The sequence below is a fragment of the Pezoporus occidentalis genome, unplaced genomic scaffold, assembly GCF_034315485.1.
Source record: "Pezoporus occidentalis ecotype Australia unplaced genomic scaffold, CSIRO_AGI_Poc_V1 ctg116, whole genome shotgun sequence".
NCBI classification, from domain to species: domain Eukaryota; kingdom Metazoa; phylum Chordata; class Aves; order Psittaciformes; family Psittacidae; genus Pezoporus; species Pezoporus occidentalis.
In genome coordinates, this window is record NW_026912951.1 from 2,136,857 (window position 1) to 2,159,775 (window position 22,919).

At 46.0% G+C, this 22,919-nt stretch overlaps 1 protein-coding gene across 8 annotated transcripts in view; it reads left to right on the forward strand.

The window, feature by feature from the left end:
• The window catches only part of NDST2 (N-deacetylase and N-sulfotransferase 2), a 136,694-nt gene extending 115,381 nt beyond the window's left edge, over positions 1-21,313 (forward strand). For all 8 annotated transcript variants that reach the window (XM_062639482.1, XM_062639489.1, XM_062639536.1 and 5 more), the window contains 12 exons: positions 4,196-4,283; positions 4,472-4,626; positions 6,121-6,306; positions 6,717-6,845; positions 11,661-11,843; positions 12,650-12,746; positions 14,057-14,180; positions 15,626-15,800; positions 16,044-16,214; positions 17,562-17,671; positions 19,143-19,245; positions 19,396-21,313. In XM_062639482.1, the coding sequence (XP_062495466.1) occupies positions 4,196-4,283; positions 4,472-4,626; positions 6,121-6,306; positions 6,717-6,845; positions 11,661-11,843; positions 12,650-12,746; positions 14,057-14,180; positions 15,626-15,800; positions 16,044-16,214; positions 17,562-17,671; positions 19,143-19,245; positions 19,396-19,521 (1,647 nt within the window). In that variant the 3' untranslated portion in view covers positions 19,522-21,313. The remainder of the gene's footprint in view (positions 1-4,195; positions 4,284-4,471; positions 4,627-6,120; positions 6,307-6,716; positions 6,846-11,660; positions 11,844-12,649; positions 12,747-14,056; positions 14,181-15,625; positions 15,801-16,043; positions 16,215-17,561; positions 17,672-19,142; positions 19,246-19,395) is intronic.
• Positions 21,314-22,919: the final 1,606 nt, after the last annotated feature.

The window sequence follows — 22,919 nt, forward strand, 5'->3', positions numbered from 1 at the left end:
AATGCTTTTGCAAGTTAAAAATGTTGTAGCTAAACACAACAGTTTTATGAAGGTTTAGCCCAGTATTATTGCGATGCCAATCTTAGAAGAGGAGTAGGTCCTAAAGAAACAACCTGAAGAGGGTACAGTGCTGTGGTTTCCCCCCATTTCTTCTTCGGTCCTAGAATTTTAACCCCATTGTGAGAGTTTTTGTCTTTTACTGGACAGCATTAAGTGTCTGTAAGTCTTTGCAGATCCATCAGTGAGATTGTACAGTTGGGGATTTTTTTAATGTGTTGCCACAAAGTGCACGATGTTAAACTTCTTTTCCCCTAACATTTGCTTAGAAGTAATTATCATCATTTGAGATTATCAGAAGGCCTTTTTTAAAGTGTTAGGCATCGGACATCAGACTGAAGCTTAGATCTTTTTCACATTGTGCCCAGAAATGTGCGCTGGAATGTAGATGTCTGTCACTTGGGCTTGCGGCATGGCTGCTCCAAGTAAGTACTAAAGGCCTTCAGAAGCACGGGTCATGAGTTGCAGAGGATGTTCTCTGATAGACTCTGGCAAGCGTGAAGCAGGTCTGGGTGTGCTGTGGCTTAGGAGTTCAAGTGGCCAGTGCTGGGAATCTCTTGGGAAACTCCATCTATTCCTTCCTGGGGCGAACCTTGCAGAACTTGTAGTAGGAGCTTAGCAGGGAAGGGGGTCTTTCTGGCGAGCTAGTATGCTTGGCTGCATCTTGGGAGGATTTTGTGGTGGAAGATAGTTAGAAAATACAAAACAGAAATACTTGGAGGGATTGGAGGGGCAGTTTTCTGGGAGAAGAAACCTTGCTTTTAAGAGATGGGGGGGTAGCTAAAATGCTAGCCCTCTGACCCATACCATGGGAACAACTAAATGTCTTGCATCATAAAATCAGCTAGGTTGGAAAAGACCTTTAAGATCATCAAGTCCAACTGTTACCCCAGTGTTGCCATGTCCACCACTAAACCGTGTCACTAAAGGCTTTGTCTACATGTTTTTGAACACTTCCAGGGATGATGACTCTACCACTTCCCTGTACAGCCTGTTCCAATGCCTGACCACCCTTTGGGGAAGAAACTGCTCCTAATATCCAGTCTAAACCTTCCCTGGTGCAGCTTGAAGCCATTACCTCTTGTCCTGTCACTCATTACTTGGGAAGAGGCCAGGAACCTCCTCGCTCCATCCTCCTTTCAGGCAGTTGTAGAGAGTAATAAGGTCCCCCCTGAGCCTTCTCTTCTCCAGACAAAGCAACCCCAGCTCCCTCAGCCATTCCTCATCACACTTGTGCTTCAGACCCTTCACCAGCTTTGTTGCTCTTTGGACCCACTCCAGCACCTCAGTATCTCCCTTGTAGTGAGGGGCCCAGAACTGAACACAGTAATCGAGGTGCAGCCTCACCGGTGCACAGATTAGGCACATGAAGATCTGTTTACATCTGGCTAGGTGTTAATGGATAGCCTATTCTGTATTTCTTGATGGCATTTAATATAAAATATCAGAGTACATTATGAATATAAATGAAATGCCACTTGAGTCACCTGTAAGACATTATTAGTACTATCATCTTCATCCTACTTTATCAACAAGAAAGATAGTGCAGAGGTGTCAGAGCAGGCAGAAGAGTCATGTTCCTGGCCTATTCCCACATCTGTGTTGTTTCACCTTAATACATACAGCTCACACATCTCTGAACCAGTGTGCTAGGGAACAGTGAATACATAATGATGAAATAGATTTCCAGATATTTTACGTTGGCACCTTAATCTCTTTTATCCTGTGCAGGGGATGGCTTCAAACCTATTCCATGCCACCTTACGGATGTGGCTGTGAAAAGGATCCAGCATCAACAGAGGGCTGGCACAAGATTAGCAATAAACCAACCAGGAAGGCAGGACTCCATAGTCTTGGAGTTCCTGGGTCCCCCGTGGTTCCTCTCTGGTCCCTCGCCGGACACAAAGGATTGCTGGGCTTTTTGGGATTTATCATCAGTCAGATGTGTTGTCATGGTAACCCCACCCAGGCTTTAAATCTCCCTCTGTGCAGAGGAATGCTAAGCCTCTTAACCGCTGTCTTTCCTCCCTCCACCTTCCTACCCAGACTTGGGGAACTGGATGTGCTTGTCAGAGCAGCAGAGAGGTGGTGATGTGTGGGACAGCTCTGGAGACAAGACACAAAAGTTGTACTTTCCTGTCCAGGATACTGGGCGATATGTTCAAGGTGGTGGTCCCAGATGAGATGTGATATTGTCATCCAGCTGTGCAGACAGGTGCTTCTCTGTAAAGGGATGCACAGCTCTGAAGTCTGTGCTCCCTGATGCTTCTGATGAGTCCCTGCACCTTACAGAGTTACATGAGGGGAACGTGACCTCCTGCTGCCTATTCTGGATCTTGTGCAGCAAAGGGGACTTCAGCCATCAGTGCTGCTGGCATGTCAGCTTTTAAAAACACTTGCTTAACATTTATGATAGGTTCTGGAGATGTCATGCAATACATTCCTCAAAATACTACTCTTGGGTGGGGCCTGGGCTATGGATGTGGTAGGCATATGGCTATGGAAAGCTGGGATCTTTGACATTTGTCCCAGGCTGCATTTGATGTCAGTGTTGCGTGAATCTGGGGAGGAGGAACCGGGCATTAAGTGTGTCTCTAAGGAAAAGTCTGAAAGCTTGGCTCCCTCAGAGCACTGAGCCTCTCTGCAGCACTGCAGAAATAATCTGTCTGGTCTTCACACCTTGCTGTGTGAAGAGGTCATGTTCTGCCTGCCTTGGGAATACTGCTCAACTTCTGCACTCCCAGAAGTCAACACTGCTTTGAAATGTGAGTAACAGCAGTGATTTGTCAGGATGTCCTTAAGTGGTGAGTGTCAAGGGTCCACAGGATGAGAGTCTGTATTTGTGAATGCACTTTCACCACCTAGGGAGCAGTGCCCCTAAACAATGCCTGTAGAGTGTGAGCCATGTGAAAGCAGTGTTGTAGTGCTCTTCTGTGCTTCTTGGGGCTGGGGAAGGGCAGCTGGTGCAGAAAGATCTGCCCATCTCCCCTGCACAGTTTGGAAAGCACTTACCCCAGTATTATGTGCCAAGTTGCTTGTGTGTTCGCATCTAGCCCAAGTCTGCTGTTGGGAGGTCATCACCTTCACCTTGGTGTAGCCACTCATCCATTGCTTCCTTGGAAAAGCTATTAAAAACTAAATAACTGCCTGGGCAAGGACTATCTCTGTCACCTGCCAGCAGCCCTCCTGCCGGGTCCCTGTTTGATTGAGAACTCCTCCCATGGGAGCTGCACCAGCGACACATTCCCTGAAGCACGCAGATAGCAGCAGAGTGTGCATCTCAGGGCTCTCTCTTTTTATTGTTTTCCAACAGAACAGATTTGACTGGAATTGGTTTGTATCTTACTTGTCTAGGACATGCTGAGCCTCTGGGGTTTTGTTCTGCCAAGGTTGTCTGTCTTGCTCTGTTCACTGCTGGACCTTGGGATTTGTGGCAGAAGGCTCCTTCCCTTTGGCTAGAGCAATTACTTCGGACATTTAAAGCAGACAAAGTGAGCAGGAGAGAACCTGTAGGAGATCTGATGACTGTGAATGTCAGCTCCCTCAAGTTCTATTTCCAGAATCCAGGAAACATTTCTGATACAAAAGAATATCTCCGTGGCAGGACTCCTTTCACAGGTAGTTCTGCAAATCCACCTTTCCTCTCTAAATAAATCCCCCTCCCTTCGGATCACTTAGTTACTGTTCATGACACTGTTGACTTCCTTTGACTGTGCACCTTGTGCTGCCCCATCCTCCTTTTCATTAACATAAAGGCTCAGAGAAAGGGCAGACGTTCGATGGTAATGTCCCAGCCAGCACAGGAGGTGAAGGGAGCACTGAGGTTGAATGTGTTAAGAGTAGGGGATCTGTTGCTTGGAAGTGAGGTTTATTTTTCCATTGCCTTAGCACAGGCACTCTGGGTCCTTCACATTGAAGGAGAGAGCATCATCTGACTGGTTTTAAAGTGGCATCATTTAGTACAGCGGGACTACTTCAGAGACTCTATGTGGAATGCGTGGCTACGCTGCTTCACTCCGCAGACAACAGTGCCTTAGCCCTGTGATACCTTTTCAGACTGAACTGGGCACCAGCAAAGCACAGAGAAATGTTACAGAGAACTGAATATGAGCATTTCTTTTTCCTTTCATTCAAACAGGCTTTACTGAGCACCCAGAATAAGCTGAGAACTTTAGTCCCAAATTTCACCTTCAACCTGGGCTTCTCAGGGAAATTCTACCACACAGGTAAGCCCCTGGCACCCCTTTGTCCCAGTGCCTGCATACAGCCCCCGTGTCCATGGGCATGTGTACCACACTGGAGAAAGCATTATTCTCTGTTGGGAGGACTCAGCATTGCAGGGGATTAGCCACTGCTTTGAAACAAGGAGCCCCTTTTCTGCCTTTTGGTTTTGCACTTTTTCTGCTCTCTGTAGGTACAGATGAGGAAGATGAAGGGGATGACATGCTGCTCAAACATAGGAAGGAGTTCTGGTGGTTCCCTCACATGTGGAGTCACATGCAACCTCATCTTTTCCACAACGTCACTGTGCTGGCTGAGCAGATGAAGCTCAACAAGCAGTTTGCTGTGGTAAGGGGCATCACAGTTTAGTTACTTTACTGTACTAATCCTTAAACATTCTTCTCCTGGGATAGGAGTTCGGGCCTCACTGAACACAAATATTGGTCTGGTAACTCAGCTGCATTTAAGAAAGGCAGTTCTGAAAATTTAAATTGGTCTGCAGCTCCTGCTGTCTTCAGGCAAGAAACACCGTTCCCGTGCCTGCCTGTGAAATGGGAATGTTTCCTGGCACCTGCACGGCCCCAGGCAGCTCTGCTACATTCCATGGTGCAAATCCCAAGGCTGTTGTTTGCTGAGGTGTGAATTTGTAGCATTACCATCCAAATCCAATTAATTTACAGACTCTGGCAGTGAGAAAGCATTTCCTTTTCCATCCTTATGCACTGTGGTTTTGTAAGGAAGTCACCTGGTTGGTTGTATAAAATGCTCTGTGTGCTAACAGCCTTACTTCTGGTCTCCTCAGGCAATGCTGAAGAAGCTAGTTATCTAGGAAGTGCAGGGGAAATTCCCTGGGTTTGGCAGAGGGGGAAGCTTTGAACACCCTGCATTGTTGGAACAATGTCTGTTTGATGCTTACAGCCCAGAGTTGAGTATAGCATACATGTTTTTCTGAAATGAAATGTCCTCTTCACCTCTAGTTTGGTTCTTTTGATGGTAATCCCCTTGGGAGTAGCAGGCTGCTGTCTTGTGTTTGCATGACATACACAGATTAGGAATGATCTTGAATTCAGAGCACAGTTGCAGCATTATAGAACAATTTAGGCTCCTCCTTTTCCTGGTTGAATAACAGTGCAGTCTTTTCCAAAGAGACACAAAGTACAGAACACAATTACTCGTATTTAAGCAGGCTAGCAGTGGGAAGGAGAAGGTTATTGCTTCATTTAGGGGCTCTGGTTTTCCTGTACACCACCAGGGCAGAGCTGTCATCATTCATATTGTTACCAGAACTACACAGTGGAATTAAAACCCATGAAATTCAGATATTTCCTGTCATTTTAATGTAGCTCCAGGCCCCTGTATCTCCACCCTCAGTAGTCCCTTGTTACATGTCTGCTTTTATTTGAATTGCTAGAGATGAGACAGATCCCAGGCATCTTCCTTTCTTTCTATATTGGTTAAGGAAATTTTGCTTTCCTTCTCTAGTGGCTCAGATCTAGGCATTGTGGGAGTGAGATATGTCACTTAACAGCATTGATTAGTTTGCAGTAACCCAGGAGCCTGACCTCAGGCTTGTGAATTAATCTCGTCACACCTGGAAGCTACACCACCATTCTTACAGCAGCTGTTACCAGTGCTAAACATCCTGGTTGATACAGAATTACCTTTATACTTCTATAGATTCATAAAACAAGAAGTTACAAGCAGTATTTCAGGTTTCCCAATCCAGAGAGTTTTCATGTTGCTTTGTCACCTTGCTCCAACTTCGAGTTGATTGCTAAATATGTTCCTTATTAAGGATCTTAGTTAAGTATTGAATGATCAGGCTGCATATTCTGCTTCCAGGAGCATGGGATTCCCACAGACTTGGGCTATGCTGTAGCCCCCCATCATTCTGGGGTTTATCCTGTCCATACACAACTCTATGAGGCATGGAAATCCGTTTGGAGCATCCAAGTAACGAGCACAGAGGAATACCCACACCTGCGCCCTGCCCGGTACCGGCGTGGATTCATCCATAATGGAATCATGGTGAGCACAGCTGGGTGAATAGAGCCCACTTTCTTGCCCAAGGGACGGTCTCGTAGTGACCTGTATCAGAGACATTAATCTTATTATCACCAGTGTTTCCAAAATCACTAAGTCAAGCAAAGAGAAAAAAAGCTTGGCTGCAGCCAGTTTGTGTGTTTCTCAGTGCAATTCAGAGGTCAGTACTGAACAGAGAGCAGAACCAAGCACAAGAAGACTAAACTGAGATCCCACTGACTTGTCTGTGCTGTGATGAGTAAATGGTTGGGAGGAATATCAAAAGAGTTCTCTGAACCCCTGTCGATTATGTCCCTTACTCTTCATATTGATCCAGAGTGCTGCTCTGACACTTCGCTGGCAGATCCTGCTGCATCTGCCTCTTACCTAATTTTGCTTTTCTCTGATACTGCTAGGTCTTGCCTCGACAGACCTGTGGTCTTTTTACTCACACTATCTTCTATAATGAGTATCCTGGTGGCTCAAAGGAGTTGGACAAGAGCATTCGTGGTGGTGAACTCTTCCTGACAGTGCTCCTAAACCCAGTAAGTTAATCTGAAAGGGGAATCGGTGTATGGGTATCTCGGCTGATGTGCCTGATGTGGAAAAGGACTAGATCTCACAGGGGATTCAGTATAAGCACCACCGTATGATGGTAAGGAGATGTGCAAAAGAGGGCCAAGGAAGTCGTTGTAGTTAATGATGTTTTTCTTTATACACTGCCAAGGACACATCAGTGTCAAGTGTTAGAAACTAGCCAGGGTGACACACTGAGTGAGTATGGCCCAAGGTAGAGTGGGTGTTACCAAGACCACTGCATCTTCATGAATCAGAAGTGAGATGTGCCTTGGCTCCTTCTGTTCCTTGCACATCTGCCACCTGTTGGCTTCTCCGCTGGCTCACTGATGAGTTTGGTCACAATAATTGCTTTCTCTGGGCTTTTGTTATGAAGTGTTCTCTCCTTTCTTCCAGTATGTATGCACTTCAAAACAATTTCTATGTGCCTTTTTTGTCACCCTAAGGCATTTGGGGGGATCTGCATCTAACACAGGTGTTTCTTTTTCCCTTCCAGTACTTGACAGTTCAGTCAAAACACAAAGCTAAAGTAGTACCTTCAACACCATGCAGTCCCTTCCCAGTTCTTAGCCATGGATGACAAATCACATGAGTTTCTCACTCCCCATTGAAGCTGTGAAGATGTACTAGGTGGCAAGAGAAACACACACAAAAAAAGCAGTAATTTTTAGAAGATCCTGAATGTATGGAATTAGGAGACAAATCTTTGTAGCTCTTTCCTTCACACTCCCTCACATTCCTGCTTGTTGGCTGCAGCAGGAAAACGTGCTGTTCTTTTTTATTGTACAGTAACATTCTCAATTCCCCACCCAAATTTGTTTCTTACTAAAGCTGATTTGGCATCTGTTGTCTTCCCTTTCTCTGAATGGACATCAGCTTGCCAAGTTTACATAGTGATTTTAGAATGTCTACCTCTAATGTAGCCACTCCCAAATATAATGGTGTTTAATCTCTTTTCTCATGACTTCCAAATTTCTACCTTCTTACTTCTCCATTATCTTTTCCACCAGCCCTGAATATGGGCAAAAAGCCATGCAAGCAGATCTGAGAGAAAGTAGGTTCGTTCTGCCTAGCTTCCTAGGTGGGAACCCTGGAGTACTGGTCCCAGTCATTGAATTCTTTTTTTGTGGGTTTTGTCATGTAACTTCAGTGCCTCTTTCTCCATGATTTTTCTTTCACTGCCTTCTCCTCTTGCAGGGTTGAATATGCAGATATAGTTACTTTTGGTCAGGGCTCTAGAGGCTCAGTGAATCATAAATTCAAGCTTTTCCCCTCAATGAGCTTAATTCTTTCTTGTCTCCTGTTTTTCCTAGTGCTTAGTGCCTCTGCTCTCCTTGAAGTAGAACTGTGATAGTGAAAAGACCCTTGCAATGTGCTCTGGGTGCATCACACAAACAGGCTGTAGTTTACAAACAGGCCCTGTGTTTCTTTCTGAAGGTTAGCCTGTGACCACCTCTGCCTTGGTGTATGATCCACAGGAGATACGGGTCTATAACAGCCCTAGGTAGAAAACTGGTCTGGAAGCCCTAGGTAGAAAGAAGGTCTGGAAGCCAACCTTCCATCCCCAAGGTCTGGAAGCCAGCCTTCTGTGCCTGTCAGCTGAGACACAATTGTTATCTTTGCACAGGACCAAATCTACCTGCTTAATAGAAGTCTGTAGTAAGGAGAAGGCTGTTCTTTGTGGGACGTATGGAGTGATCAGTCAGAGGGAAACAAACTGCTTTCTTCTCTGTGACCACTGCTTTTCTGGGTTTCTGTTGCCATACGCTGGGTGAATTCCCCCTTGTCGCACTTCATAATTGTCAGATCTTGAAGAATGCCTGCAGAACTAGCTACTGTGAAACTTAAGAGTTCTAATCCAGGGATCATTGCTGTGCCAAGCAGTTCATAGAAACATGGTTTCTAGAGCTGCCCATTAAAATTTGCTGGTAAGTTTGTGATGGTCAAAGCAGCTGGCAGTGATCTGTGATCCAGAAGGTTTGGGAAGGTTGTGCTCTGGTATAGGATGAGCTTATTTGCCAGATTTACTGTTGGCTCTTTGCGGTGACTAAAACTCTTTCAGGCACCTTCAGATGATTCTGATGTTTACAGTTTTGCTCCCTTTTGGCAGGGGAGCATTTCTCTCTGTGTGAGCAGTGGAGTACTGTGCTCTAAGATGCTCTTCATTGCTCATGTTTGCACGGTGACTCAGACCATTGCATTCCTCCTCTTGCTGATAGAGCCATCTCATAGACCTGATGGAAAGCTGGCCAGCCCTGGAGCCCCAGCAGTGATCCGTAGCAGACTTGGACCAGGCTCTTTCAGTCCTTTTTGGTGCTTCCAGCTCCCTTTGAGTGTATCTACACATGCAGGAGTCTCTAAGCCTGTATGCATACGATTAACTCCACAGTGCAAACAGAAGATGTTTGATGTTCTGACTGGTGAACAAGGTCTGATGTCAGGAAGGAGAATAGCCATTGATACCCAGCAGACAGGCTGATCACTTCTGACAAACACTTTTGCTCACGCTAAGCGGCTGCTTAGGTTACTGCTGTGCCCACAGCTGCTTGTTACATACTGCAGGGGTGCTCATACCCGCTTATTTTCTGTATTTTAGGCTCCCTGTGACCTTTCCTCTCATCTTTCCTCAGTGCAAAGGAGGGGAAACCTTGGCATGCTGACAGTGGAAGGGAGGGGAGAGGAAGGAGGTGTTATTACCAAGCTAGTCCCTGGGGTCCCTGGGTGTGCATGGGAGGGAGAGATGGGACTTCAATGTAGCTTATGTCAGAAGTTGTGCTCAGAGCAGTGTTGGCAGCAGTAGCTGTGATGAGGCAGAGCAAGCAGCCAGGCCTTGTTGAACAGCGCATGTGTGTTACAGGACATGACTGTATCCTCACAAGTACAAGGAAATGGCCCTTTGGTTGGGCTTGTCTTCTAAATCCAGTTACTTGGGGCTGTTTGCAGGTGACAGTGTGAGCCCTTTTAGTTGAATGTGTTTGCTCTTGAGACACAGTTGCTTCCCTGATCACATGGATGCAAACATGCAGGTTGTTTTTATTCTGGAGCGCTTGCAGGGACCCCAGGTGGTGACCTGTGTCCTCCCTGCTGCAGTGCTTGGTTTATGCCAGCGAGCCACATGCTTCATGCAGCAAATTTTTCCTCTGAACGTTTCACTGGCAAGTCAAAGGGATGAGCCAGCACTCGCTGTCACACCACATTCCTGTGTTCCCCAGAAATGGGAAAAATACAACATGAGACACATCCTTTGGCACCTTATGTGCTCCGTGGCATGGCCCTGCAGTTACACTGAAGATCTTCCTGTCCTTTGCTCTGTGTTATATTTAGCCCATCTCCTTTTTACACGGCAGCACCAAGCACATGCTGCTCTTTGAAGTGGAGGTGCCAGAGCCTGTCTGTCAGGGCCTCTCTATCAGCTTAGTAGGAAACCAGAAGGAAAACTGGTCACTGAGACCAGTCCATGGCAACACTGGACAGAAGACTGAATTTAGACCTCTTGAGTGCCAGCAAGTGTCTTCATCCCGAGACCATCTGTCTCCTGCTTCCCTCTTTTTCTCTTCCCCTGCTATTAGTGGGAAAGCCATTCCTGCCCCCATCAGGGAAGCCTTTTGTTGCCTCCTGATCTTACCTGGCATCATCAGGATTCAGCCCTGAACTGTGCAGCAGTGGATGCCCCTACTGTGACTGAGGTCTCTTTCCCTCCCTGCACAAGCAGACACTGGTTGGGGAGTGCTAAATCATCCACAGTCATTCTTCCATTGGTCTTAGTGTTCTGCTTTTGTTTTGCTAACTTGTAGCCATGGTGTGGTTTATGTCTGGCAAAATGCTGTTGTGTTACAGGCACTAGGATGCCCAATTCCATGGGACCTGTCAAAGCCATACACCAGTGTCAAGCTGACAAGAGTCTTTTGCACTCCTTTCCAAAAGCTAAAGTACTGAAACACAGACAGGAGGGAAATGCTTGAGAGATGGCTTGGCAAGGCAGGGATAGCACACCAGCTCCTGAGCACTGCAGTGCTGGGTAGGCTCCCATGGGTGTTCTGTGCCACTTTGCCCAAGGGTTTTCATCCTCAGGCTTGGCAGGACATTTTTCAGGGGCTGCCTGTGCTGAAGGCTCTTGCAAGCTAAAACCTTATCAGCTGGTATCTGTTCCTAGGACAATGTCCTAGTGCAGTGTATCTTTGCAGCCCCTGTTCAGATCCCCAGATATGTTTGTTTGTATTTTACAGTGTGAATTGCCACTTGTTCCTTTATGCTTGAGATGTCAGCTCTGAAGTGAATGAAAGCTGACAGGCTGTGGCCCTAGAAATAACTCCTGTGAAAACTATCCTTGCACCATTGTGCCCTGGCCTGCAGCATGCTGCTCCTCTCCCTGGCCTGCTCTCCTGGCTGCTCACCGCAGCTAGAGAGCTTGCTCTGATTGTGCCCTGGGGAGAGGAAGGGAAGCTCTTGTTCTGCCATGAAAGGTTTGCAAGGTTTGGACTAGGAGGGAGTCCCTGATCTGATTTGGGATGTTGAAACTGTTCTGCATTGACATCCAGGGCTCAGTTACCACTCCATCACCAACATTCCCAGGGTTTACTGGGAGGTCTGTGACTTCCTCTCCTGAGTTCCTCCTGTCTTGCAAGCTCTACATCAAGGCAGTGCTGTATCCTGGCAGATGAAGATCCATCAACCGAGACAGCCAGGGCAGTCTGAGATGTGAACAGCCTCTTGCTGACAGCGGAACCAAGCTAAGAAGAATGAGTACTGTTACCTGATTTATCCCATGTCTTCCCTATTTTCAGATCAGCATCTTCATGACCCACTTGTCCAACTATGGGAATGACCGTCTGGGACTGTACACTTTTGAGAGCTTGGTGAAGTTTGTGCAGTGCTGGACCAACCTTCGCTTGCAGACATTGCCCCCTGTCCAACTTGCAAAGAAGTACTTTGAAATCTTTCCTCAGGAGAAGAATCCCTTGTGGCAGGTGAGAAGGCAGCTTTAACTGCTCCTGGTGGTTTTGAAGAGGCATGTCCCACGTTTAAAGTGTGGCAGGACTGCTGGTCCAGAGCACAGAGGGGTAATGAGGAAAGTTTTTAGGTTTAACCTTTGTGGCTTGAGGCTGTAAGTGGCAAATTGCAGGGTGGAAGGGATGGGGAGTAGGAGCAGCAGGACACAGTCATGGTGTGAGTTTAGGGTCAGGGATGGCTGTCAAACGTGACTGGGGGGCAGGCTTGCAGGCATTTGGGTCACTAAAAGGCATATTAATTAGAGCAAGCTGCTGTGAAATGTTAAGTGTGCAAGGAAGAACCCTGTTTGGTGCTGGAGGAGCTTGCAGGCACGTTAATATGATTAATCTTAAAGTAATCTCACACTGCAGAATTCATGTTCATTAAATTAAAACATGGTTATTCCATTTTATCCCAGTGCAGCAGCTCTCTGCATGGTAATGAGCAGATGAAATTAACTGAAGGTGATAGAGTTGTCTGTGTGCCAGAAGTTCACAGATGTTGAGCTGTACCATCATGGTGGCCCAGGTCAGCATGACTGCACAGGGCAAGGCCAGTGGTTAATGCTCCCAGAGGGACCTTGGCTCTGGTGTCACCCTGGAGCTTTTGGAAAACATTCCTGTGTTTTTAGTTAAGTATTTGTGACGCTGGCAGGGTAGCAGTGTGGCTGTGAAGTGTTCTTCATATGCTAATAGCATTTTCCTGAGAGGACTGGCCTTCCAGCTTTTCCTCCCCTTTCCATTAGCTCCTGTGGTAATGCTTAATCCCATCACTTGTGCTGCAGAATCCCTGTGATGATAAGAGGCACAAGGATATCTGGTCCAAAGAGAAAACATGTGATCGACTCCCCAAGTTCCTCATCGTGGGACCTCAGAAAACTGGTAATGTGAATACTTTATCTAAAGATAGATTGCAGCTTCCCTGTCATTCCTCCAGAGAGGAGAGCTGGAAAGGTCTGTGTAGTAGTTCTGTATGGCTGTCCTTTCTGCAAGCTGCCAAATGACCACAGAGGACATTTCAGAGAATCTCAGGTTTGCTCTAACCTAAATCTGGCAAGCCTGTCTGCACTTTGTACACTGGTGCTGTGGCTGGCTCAGTCCCGATTTGCAGAGAAAAGCCTTACCTGCAGAGTTGGTTTGGCTTTTCCAGGTAAGCCAAGAGAAACTATGACTTTACTTAGTGTATCACAAGCATAAGCTGTCAGCAGGGATAAACACAGCCGCTTGGCAAAGGTTCCAGTGAATGCCCCCTAGTGCTTTTATTGCAGCAGATCTGTGTGCCCACTGCGTGCTCCATGTCACTGTCAGTGGGAGGTAGAGATCCTCTTTTGTCTGACCTCTGTCACCACCTCTTAAGTGCTATGGCATTGTGGTTGGCAGTGATACGCCTGTATATACTGTACTAGGAGTCCCTTCGAGGCTGAAGAGAACAAAATTTTCAACCAAAGCCAGGTCTTCAAGCCTTGGCTTTCTCTGTAGCCCAGTGAAACAGCAGCCACCAACCACGCACAGCAAGCAGTGATCCTGGCCTTGGGAGGAAGCTTGTCCCAGCCATGTTGCTGTCTCCTGCCTCTGTCATGGTGAAGCTCTGTTGATGTGTGTGCAGCATGAGCCCTTCTGTATCATGGCCCAAGGTGCTTGAAATGGCACAGTAAGAAACCCCTCTCTTGGCTGATTTATCGTCCTGCTGGAGGCTACAGCTGTTTGCTGAGCAGGATTATTGGGTTTGGCTGAGTAAAAGGAAAAACATCTACAGCAGAGGCAGGCCAAGGCACCTCTAGCTGAACTCCCATGCAAGGACACTAATGTTGCCCCTAGCACACCTCCTTCCCAAACACGTGATACTGTCCTGCAGTGCCCAGGCCACTTTGTGTTTGGCAGGTATGCATTCTGCTCCTTGACAGTGTGCCTGTGCCACCAGTGGGGGTAGCCAACATGGGTGACAGCTGTCATGCTAAGGAGGTGACTTAAATCAGCTGCATGAGCTGACACATGGGATTGAACTGTTCAGTCAGGTTCAATCTCAGTGCTTGGTGTCACCACTGTTGTAACCTGCATGAGTGAAGGGTGGGTTAGCCACACATGGTAGGAGTATGCCCATCTGGGGACTCTGCTTTGCAGTGTTGGTAAAGCTTTTCATTCAGCCAAGTGTCACGTGTGACCCCGGTCCCATTAACTCATTCCCGTTGCAGGCACAACAGCTGTGCACTTCTTCCTGACCATGCATCCAGCCGTCACTAGTAACTTCCCAAGTCCATCCACCTTCGAGGAGATCCAGTTTTTCAATGGACCCAACTATCATAAAGGAATTGATTGGTAAGAACCCTGACGTGCTCTTCTGTGCTAAGTTCACCCATGTTACATTGCTTTCTCCTGAGTTTCTCTGTATGTCCACCTCAGCCACCTTAGTAGCTTCTCCATTTCTGAACAGCTATTTTCATAGCTATTGATGAGTGCATGCTCTGTTTTCCTGCTAATCCAACTGCTTGGTACCAGGACAGGTAATTTCTGATTTCACTGCCTGCTCACCAGGAGACTTGTAGGCATGATAGAGTTTTAAAAACTCAGTCTTTGTTGAATGCTCTGCTGTCATGAGGTTTGTTTTCCTTTGACATGAAAAACAGGTAACAGTGCACTCATTTAAAAATCCTTTGTCGTTTCTGAGTTAAGAGGCAGTGCAGAGGGGACAACCTCCCTCCTGTTGTTCTGGGCTCTTCAGACTTCCAGCCATCACTGCATTCCTCACATTGGCTCCAGTGTTCACGTGAATACCTTGATCTTTACGTGTAAAAGTATGCTAATGTTTTCCACCTGTCGGTGTCACTATGGCACAATTATGCCGCTGTGTTTCCAGGCAGAGACATTTCAAAGGTGTTTCTTGCTCAAAGCATTGACTTCAGGTCAACTGTGGCACTGTGCTTGCTCACGCATGGCTCTGAGAGCAGCTCTGTGACAGCAAGGCATTCTGCTGTTGGGTTTCTTTGCCCATGAGCTCTGGGAGACTTTGACTGACTTCTCTGATCATTTAGAGGACTGCTGAAAAGATATCACAAGGGGGTTAGTACTTGAGCAAAGCTCACAGGAATCAAGCACTACAGAACTGTTGCACTAGCTGACAGGCCTAGAAAGCATAGGTTTTTATGTGCATCTCATGGAAAAGTCATCCAACTTGACTGGAGTGTTGCATCACATGCATGTTTAGCATGGAATCTGAGTTAGTTGTATAGCTTAAATTTCAACAGACCTGTCTTCTAGTACTTTGCAGTGCCCTGTCCCACACATTGCCCTCTGCCTTACTCAAATGCCTTAGATACCATGTAAGCTCCTGTGATCTTTATCCTGTGCCTCAGCTATGGACAGATGTGCAGAGAGACACTTGAGTTAGATGGGTTTAAACAGGTTTAGGTGGGTTTAAACAACCAGTCAGTGGCAGGACATGCAGCTGATTCTGGCCTTACTCTTGGACTGAACCTCTTTTCTATTAGAACTACCCTACCCTCAGCCTTTTCTTTCCGCTGCCCAAAGACTTGGGGAACACACTCTCAGCAAAATACTTTCTTGCCCTTTTATCATCTCCAACTTTCCATGTTGTGCTCCACCACACCTTATCCTCTGTGCCTGTCTTCCCATTCACTGCATTCCTGGCGAGCTGCAGTTGTTCTGTGAACTGTGTCTGTTCACGAGGCACAAGGGCATCATTTTGCCATGTGCCATTTCTTTGTTGGGCCAAGCTGCTCACCAGTGTCCCTTCTGTTTGGCAGGTACATGGAATTCTTTCCCATCCCCTCCAATGCCAGCACAGACTTCATGTTTGAGAAGAGTGCCAATTACTTTGACACAGAGGTGGTACCAAAACGTGGTGCAGCCCTGCTCCCTCGAGCCAAAATCATTACTGTTCTGATCAACCCTGCTGACCGAGCCTATTCGTGGTACCAGGTAACTTCCCAGCGCTGTTCTGTAGGTGAGGGCCAGAGAGGTGTTCCAGTGGGGTGAAGTGGAAATCCTGTGGATCCATCTCCCTAGAGGGGCCAGGGGATGTAAGGCAGGCTGCCTGCAGAGTGTGGACAGTTACACACAAAGGCACTGGTGGGTTGTTGTGCCAAGTCAGTGGGGTCCGCAGAGAGATGCGTAAGGTGGAATTCTGTGTTCTTGCTCCTAAATTCAGTTTATGTTTTCCAGCACCAGCGTGCTCACAATGACCCTGTGGCACTCAATTACACCTTCTACCAAGTGATCTCTGCAAAATCCCAGGCCCCTCAGGAACTGCGCAACCTGCAAAGCCGGTGCCTGCTCCCTGGCTGGTATTCAACTCACCTAGAGCGCTGGCTAACACACTACCCCTCTGGGCAGGTAGGAGGCTTGGCAGTAGAGGCTGTTGTGTGGAGCCCTTTGTAGGTTTAGTGTAGAGAACTGTTACATGTGTGTATGCTTCAGCTACCCACTCACTCCAGCCCATTGTTTTCATGTGACCTCCTGTCTTGTCTTCTGGAACAAAAGCCGCCACTTGATTCCTCCTGTTATGAGCTAATAAGAAAATCAGGCTTGAATACTCCGATTTTGCTCCTTACTGTGTTTGTAAAAGTAAATGGGTACAGAAGCATACTACGATCTCCTGGAGAGCTCCAAAGTATTGAGAAGTTCAGCAGTGTAAGCGCTCCCTTCCTTTCATGTTGGCCAGAGACTCTCTTCAGGCCCAGTAGGCACTCAGCCACTTGCTGCAGTTTCACTGTTTTAAAGAGAGGCTCTGTGTCTCTGCCACTTATTAGTTCCTGTGTTGCAAAGCCTTTAGCCGCCTGCTGAAGGGGAATTTCACTGCAGAGATGTCAGGATTCTATGTTTTGTGTATAAATTTGCGCAACATCCATTAACAAAGAACATTACTGTCTCTAAATTCAAAAGAAATTTATAAACTGTCTAATACAGCGTGAGTCAGAATATGTTTCTTTAAGTTTCTTTCTTTCCGCTGCTGGGGTTATCCTCAGACAGTCTATAATCCAGCAAAGGCCCATTTAGTCTGTTATTCTCTGCCAAAGCAGCAGCCTAAACTGTATGTGACAGATCTGCCAAGCCTAAAAAGAGACATGGGAAAACATTCTTGGGCTTACATCTCATTGCCCTGCTATTTCTGGAGGTCACTGCTGTGAGGAATGATACAGCCAGACACACCATCCATGCACTTATTATGGGTCAGGTCTCCAACCTTCTCCAGAACACACTTCATGTGTCTGGTTTTTTGTTCTGTTCTTTGAAATGGGTAATTTATTAGCACAAATGTTGTTCATTATTGTTTATCACACATGTAGCAGGAGAATACTCGGAGATTACAGAAGAATACTTAGCACAGTGGCTGCTGGCATCTAAAAAGGACATACGAGGTTTCCAAAGACAGTCTGGAAATTGTGTTACTGCTGGGCCTTAGTGCTTAGTTACAGGGAGGTTGGCCAAAGGCAAGTTTATTAAGCAAAGCCTGTCAAGGTCTACTGTTTATGGTACTTGTGGCCCATATTATAACTTCTCTATCTATCTGTGGTGACAAATAGGCCACATCCCCTCACTGTGTTGCTCTAGAACAAATGGGCTTTTTTGGCAACCTTTACTCACACACACAAGGGCCAGGGGCAGTTTTGAGATCCAGGAAGCTCACGGGTGTCATTCAGCACAGGCGGTTAGAGGCTAAGGCGGCTGCTGTCTTTTCAGCTTCTCATTGTGGATGGTCAGGAGCTGAGACACAATCCTGCCTCTGTAATGGACAACATCCAGAAGTTCTTGGGAGTGACACCACTGTTCAACTACACCCAGGCCCTCAGGTAGGGAAATCATTTTGTGAGGATTTTTCCTTTGCCAAGTGTGATACTAGTAAACACTTGTTTAGAAGAATACTTACCTTGAAGTATACAAGACTTAAAAGACTACAAGACCTGCTATGGTTTCAGAGGTATGGCTAACCCTAAAATTAGGTTCAGATAGCATGACATGCTATGCTGAGACCGACATCATAGCTTAGCCTTTCAAGAAATTATAGGGAAAGGGGTGTTTTTTTGTCATTGTCACGGAGAAGCATGAAGTTGCTCACAGCAGTAACTATGATGTTTTAGTCTGCATGGTTTCAGAAGAGGTGCTGGAATTATTAGCACTCTTTATGCTTTGTGTTATAGCTGACAGAAAGTAGCGGAGGTAGATTAAAAATGTGTGACAAGCTGCTCGTATCTGCAACCAGATGGAGATTAGGGACACATGGCACAGTTCTGAAATAGTGAGTCTATTATTACAGAAGACATGGTCTTGACAGGTGCCCAGAGCTAGCTGAGGAAGTGTTAGTAGAGGCAGTACCCCGCTGCTAATAAGCTGAAGGATGTTACTCAGCCATTACTGTGATCTTGCCCATACTGCAAGTGCAGTTAATCTGAATAGATTAAGTGCTAGTTGACAGTCTTCAGTGGAGATCCTGAATATTGTTCTTTGCAGCTGAAACCTGTGTTTTCTCATCTCTTCTCTCACAGCCTATGCTTGTTGAGGTTGGTGGGTGGTATGCGTGTGTGTAGGCATATGGCAATTGCCCTTTAACAGTAAGGAGAGGAGAACCAATCCAGTTCTCCTCCTACAGGTCTTTTCAAAGGGATGGCACACACTCCCCAGGGAAGGGCAGGTTTAGAAATGTCAGATTATTTGACAGCCTTACTTGCTGGAGCACTTGTGGTGATAGTAAATGGACTATTTAGAATCGTGGTACTGGCTGGTACCCTTCAGCCAGGGTCAGAAAATAAATGGTCAGCTCACCTCAGAGTTTGGTAGCGGGCCTTGCTCAAACCTCAAACTCCTCCTTGGCCATCTGAGGGGACAGGCCATACTCAGACACTGTTACCAGCATTGCCTTATACCTGTGGTTTAACAAGAAAAGAAACACTGACTTTTTTAAATGCTTGGGGGATGGGGAGGGGCTGGTTCCAATACTTCTCAATTATAATGAGGAGATTTAAAAGAATTTACATACACTAAAACATTATTATTCCTCCCCCCAATCTTAACAGACAAATACTGTTAACACTACGTTGCCTCTGAAATGTGCATAAAGCTGAGACAGTCACAGTTGGAATGGATTTCTTGTCAAAGTAGTCAAGTGCCAAAAAAAAGGAACCAAAACCACGAACAAATAAGTAAATAAAACCCAAACCCAATTTGTAAAACACTGAAATGGGAAATGCTTAAGAAGTTACTTAATTTCTGCTGCTACTAATTGGGCATGTGGCTGTATCATTTAAAGACAAATGTCCTTTCCAGATTTGATGAAGCAAAAGGATTTTGGTGCCAGCTGCTAGATGGAGGAAAGACTAAATGCCTAGGAAAGAGTAAAGGAAGAAAATACCCTGATATGGATTCCTTGGTAAGTAACTGTCTCAAATCTGTTGGCAGCAAGAGATGTAGAAACATCCCAGCAACCCAACCTGGATTTTTCTACCATCTGTGTCCTAGATGACCTACGCAACGTGTCCAGGGTCACATTTTCCACTAATGTGGTCTGTGTTTTCCACAGTCACGGCTGTTCCTAAGAGACTTCTACCACGAGCACAACATTGAATTATCCAAGCTGATGAACAGACTTGGGCAGCCCCTTCCAACATGGCTCCGAGAGGAACTGCAGAACTCCAGCTGGAGCTGAGAGGGACTCCCTTGCCCCCAGTGCCATTGGGATGTGTGGTGCTCCAACGTGCTCTTTGATGCCATCTATTGTCAAGCCAAAATAACTCGACAAATGAGCAGGAGCAGAGTGTGCATGTGGAGCCTTTCCCCACCACTGGGAAGGGCTGCCGCCTCTGACGCTGCCCTGGGATATAGAGTACAAGTCACATTCTTGAGTATTAATGGTGTTATTACACTTTTGACTTTTACTTACAGGAAGGCTTTGGAATGCCTGCCCTACTTTTGAGCAGGGGAGAGAGCACCGTAAACACTTTATGTTTAAAATACTCCTCTCAGTATATGAAACAGGCAGTAGCTAGAGGGTCAACGTGTTACGCCTCTGAGTCCAGAAGTAAAGACTTAAGAGGTGAGCTATTCATCCCACTGCTGCGAAAAAAGCAGCAGCTTAATAGAAGAGGGAATCTAGTCCAGTGAGCCCCAGCTTGTAAATAGACTACAAGTCTATTTGGCAACAGCAAGGTACAAGAGCACCTTGTTCCTCCCCATTGCGGAGTACAGTGGCCATGATCATGAGTTACAGTGCTACTGTGTGTGGCTGATGGAGGCCGCACTTTCTTGGAGACAGATGTAATAGACCTAAGATTTGCCTCTCCTTACCTGCAGCATTGTTGGTCTGATAGCGTCCAGTGACTGTGGTCAATGGGCAGTGGGAGAAAAGGCAAAGCTGTGGCTACTGTCGCCGAACTGATTTGTTATCATAGGGAAAAGGTTGCCACATGTGGCAACGTGGCGAGTACTTCTCTGCAGGGACTTTAGACATTTCAAAAGATAACCAAGGAGCAGTACGTCCCTTTAGGACACTCTGGAGGCATGTGTTAGTGCAGCACAGAAGCTGGGGGAGGCAAAGCTCAGGTACTGTCAAATAAGGCTGATACAGCTGAAAGCAGACAATTCAGTTCCCCATGTCTGATCAGCTTAAAAAAAAACCCAAACCAACAAATATTTGTCTCTTTCCAAGAGCTCCAGGGTTCCTACCACCTATGCTGATAGCTGGCACCTGTTTAATCCCCATGCAGTCCAACAATCTAAGGAGGAAAGCAAAATACAGTTAAAAGTATCATGCAGAAAGGCTTGGAGTTAGAAGCATTTTTCAATGTCCAAAAGGGGCTGTTTAGTTTACTACTGCAGAGTCAAGTAAGTACATGAAGGTGCTTTGCCTCCTCCTGCAGTTGCTGGATAACTGTTCTCAGAGGAAATCCTCCGTCACGGTCGTACGTGTTTTCTGTCACTGAGCCATGGGCTTTGGAGCTGTGTGGGCCATCGTTCCTCCCTCCTGGGCACAGACAGTCCTTGGAGGCTGCTGCGGTTCCTGAGAACAGAGGGGCAGGATCCATAAGAATACAGAGTATGGAAACTTCCACGACCTGTCATGAGCTCCTTTTCTCCTACCCAGAGAGAAGTTGCTTCAACCAAGCTTTTCCATTGAGCCTTAGGTATTGTGTATTTCTGAATGAATGGTGCATTTACCGTTGTATGTAAATGTATATAGTATGCGATATAGTATTTTATTTCACGTGCCCTTGGAAAGGGTTATTTTGTGCAGCCAAAAAAAAAGGACAGAAAGACTAGAAACCCCTCTCTCGCTCCTGTTAGAGAGAAGAGCCCGACTTCCTGCACTGGATTCATGTATAGCATCATTCACATTGAATGATAATGAAGAAATTCTTGGCTCTCGAAGCTGAGCGCAAGTGTCTGAATAAAAGCTAGAAGTAGTAGTAAGTGGAGATTCAATAAATGTACTACTTATTTTTCTTCTTTGTGATGATTTGGAGTGATGTCATGGACCCATAGCTGGTACAAGGGTAAGAAAAACTGAAACACTCCAGGTCTTACAGCTGATACTTGGGAGGTCAACACAGGTGTTTGTTTAACTTACATCTGTAACAGCAGAGGAGCACCTGTAGGCTTGCAGAAACTGGCACAGCACACAGCCTGTAATTAGAGAGCCCACAAGCAGACCTACGGTAATACACAACCTTACACTGAACTGGAAGCAAAACATTGTTTAAATAGTCTGGGGTGTGAGAGCACTGTAAAACAGCTTTACAGCCCTCACTTCACTGAGCACTTCAGAGATAAACAAACACTGCCACAGCAGAGCAGCTGATTTTACATGCTGTCTCAGGTGGAGGAGGATCCCAGCACCAGTGCTACTGATGCTCCATTAAACACACTTTCCTGCTCTTAATCCATTACAGGTTGTCACTTACTTAATGTACACAATTACTTTGTGCTTTACCTTGGACTATGTGGAGATGCATTTAAATATTAAAAAAACATCAAAGTACCAGGAATAGATACTGGGAGGGGCTCAGTAAATGTCAGGGTTAGTTGACTGGTGATAGGCATTCACTTAAGGCAGCAAAGGGCAGCTGTTTATTCTCATTATTAATTCTTTCCAGCTATATACCTTCATTTCAATGCTATGCTAGTTCTTACTGCTTAAGTTAATGGCAAACAAATCACCTGCTGTGGTCAGATGCAAAAGCAGGACGTCCTTACCTGATTCAGCAGATGAAGAGTCATTTTCAAATCTGGTAACTCCCTCTGACAGCACACTGCTGCAGAAGCTACCCTCTTTCCAGACATCTCTTCAAAGCTGTGGAAACACACACCCCCTCCTACGAGAAGCTTTTATAATATCAGAATCTCAGTGATATCAAAAAAGCCAACAAAACCTGTCTTTTCCAGTGAGATAAACTTGTTACTAGATACTGTCCCGTTTGGTACTGAGACGTTACAGACCTTCATGGTCAGACAGTGGAAATAAACCTTACCTTTTTTACCTAAATGTGAGGCAACAGAACTTCATGGTAAGCAGCTGACATCTAATACAAGAAAAACAATAAGCACAAAACCTTACCTGAACTTTTTTTTGTAATGTATTAAAAATACTCTTCAGTCTGATGCACGGGAAACCAACCCATTAAAAAAGGAGTGATTTGACCAGGCGTCAGAAAGGGTCACCCTTCAGAACTGGAAAGGTAAATGGAAGGTAAGAACCGGCAAGACCAAGCAACTCTCTTTCTTTTTAAAAGAAAGCCATCAGCAGACATATACCTCAGAAAAGAATGCTCAGCATGTGGGGCTGGAACTTCTACACACACACAGCCTTTGAAATGCAGTCAGGAAGATACTTAGAAGTAGGCTGTTACCATTTTCTACTAGGTACAGGAAGTACTGGTACAAGTCTCAGTTACAGGGAAAAGATGTTTTAAGGAAACTGGAAGCATTGCTCTGTAGGTGGCAGCCTGTATTGACTATGTAAAAATCTCATCGCTTAAAACTGCAGTTTTCCATTGATGACAGCACTGCAAAAGGACATATTCCTGGCAGAAGCCTGCAGCTCCTGGAAGT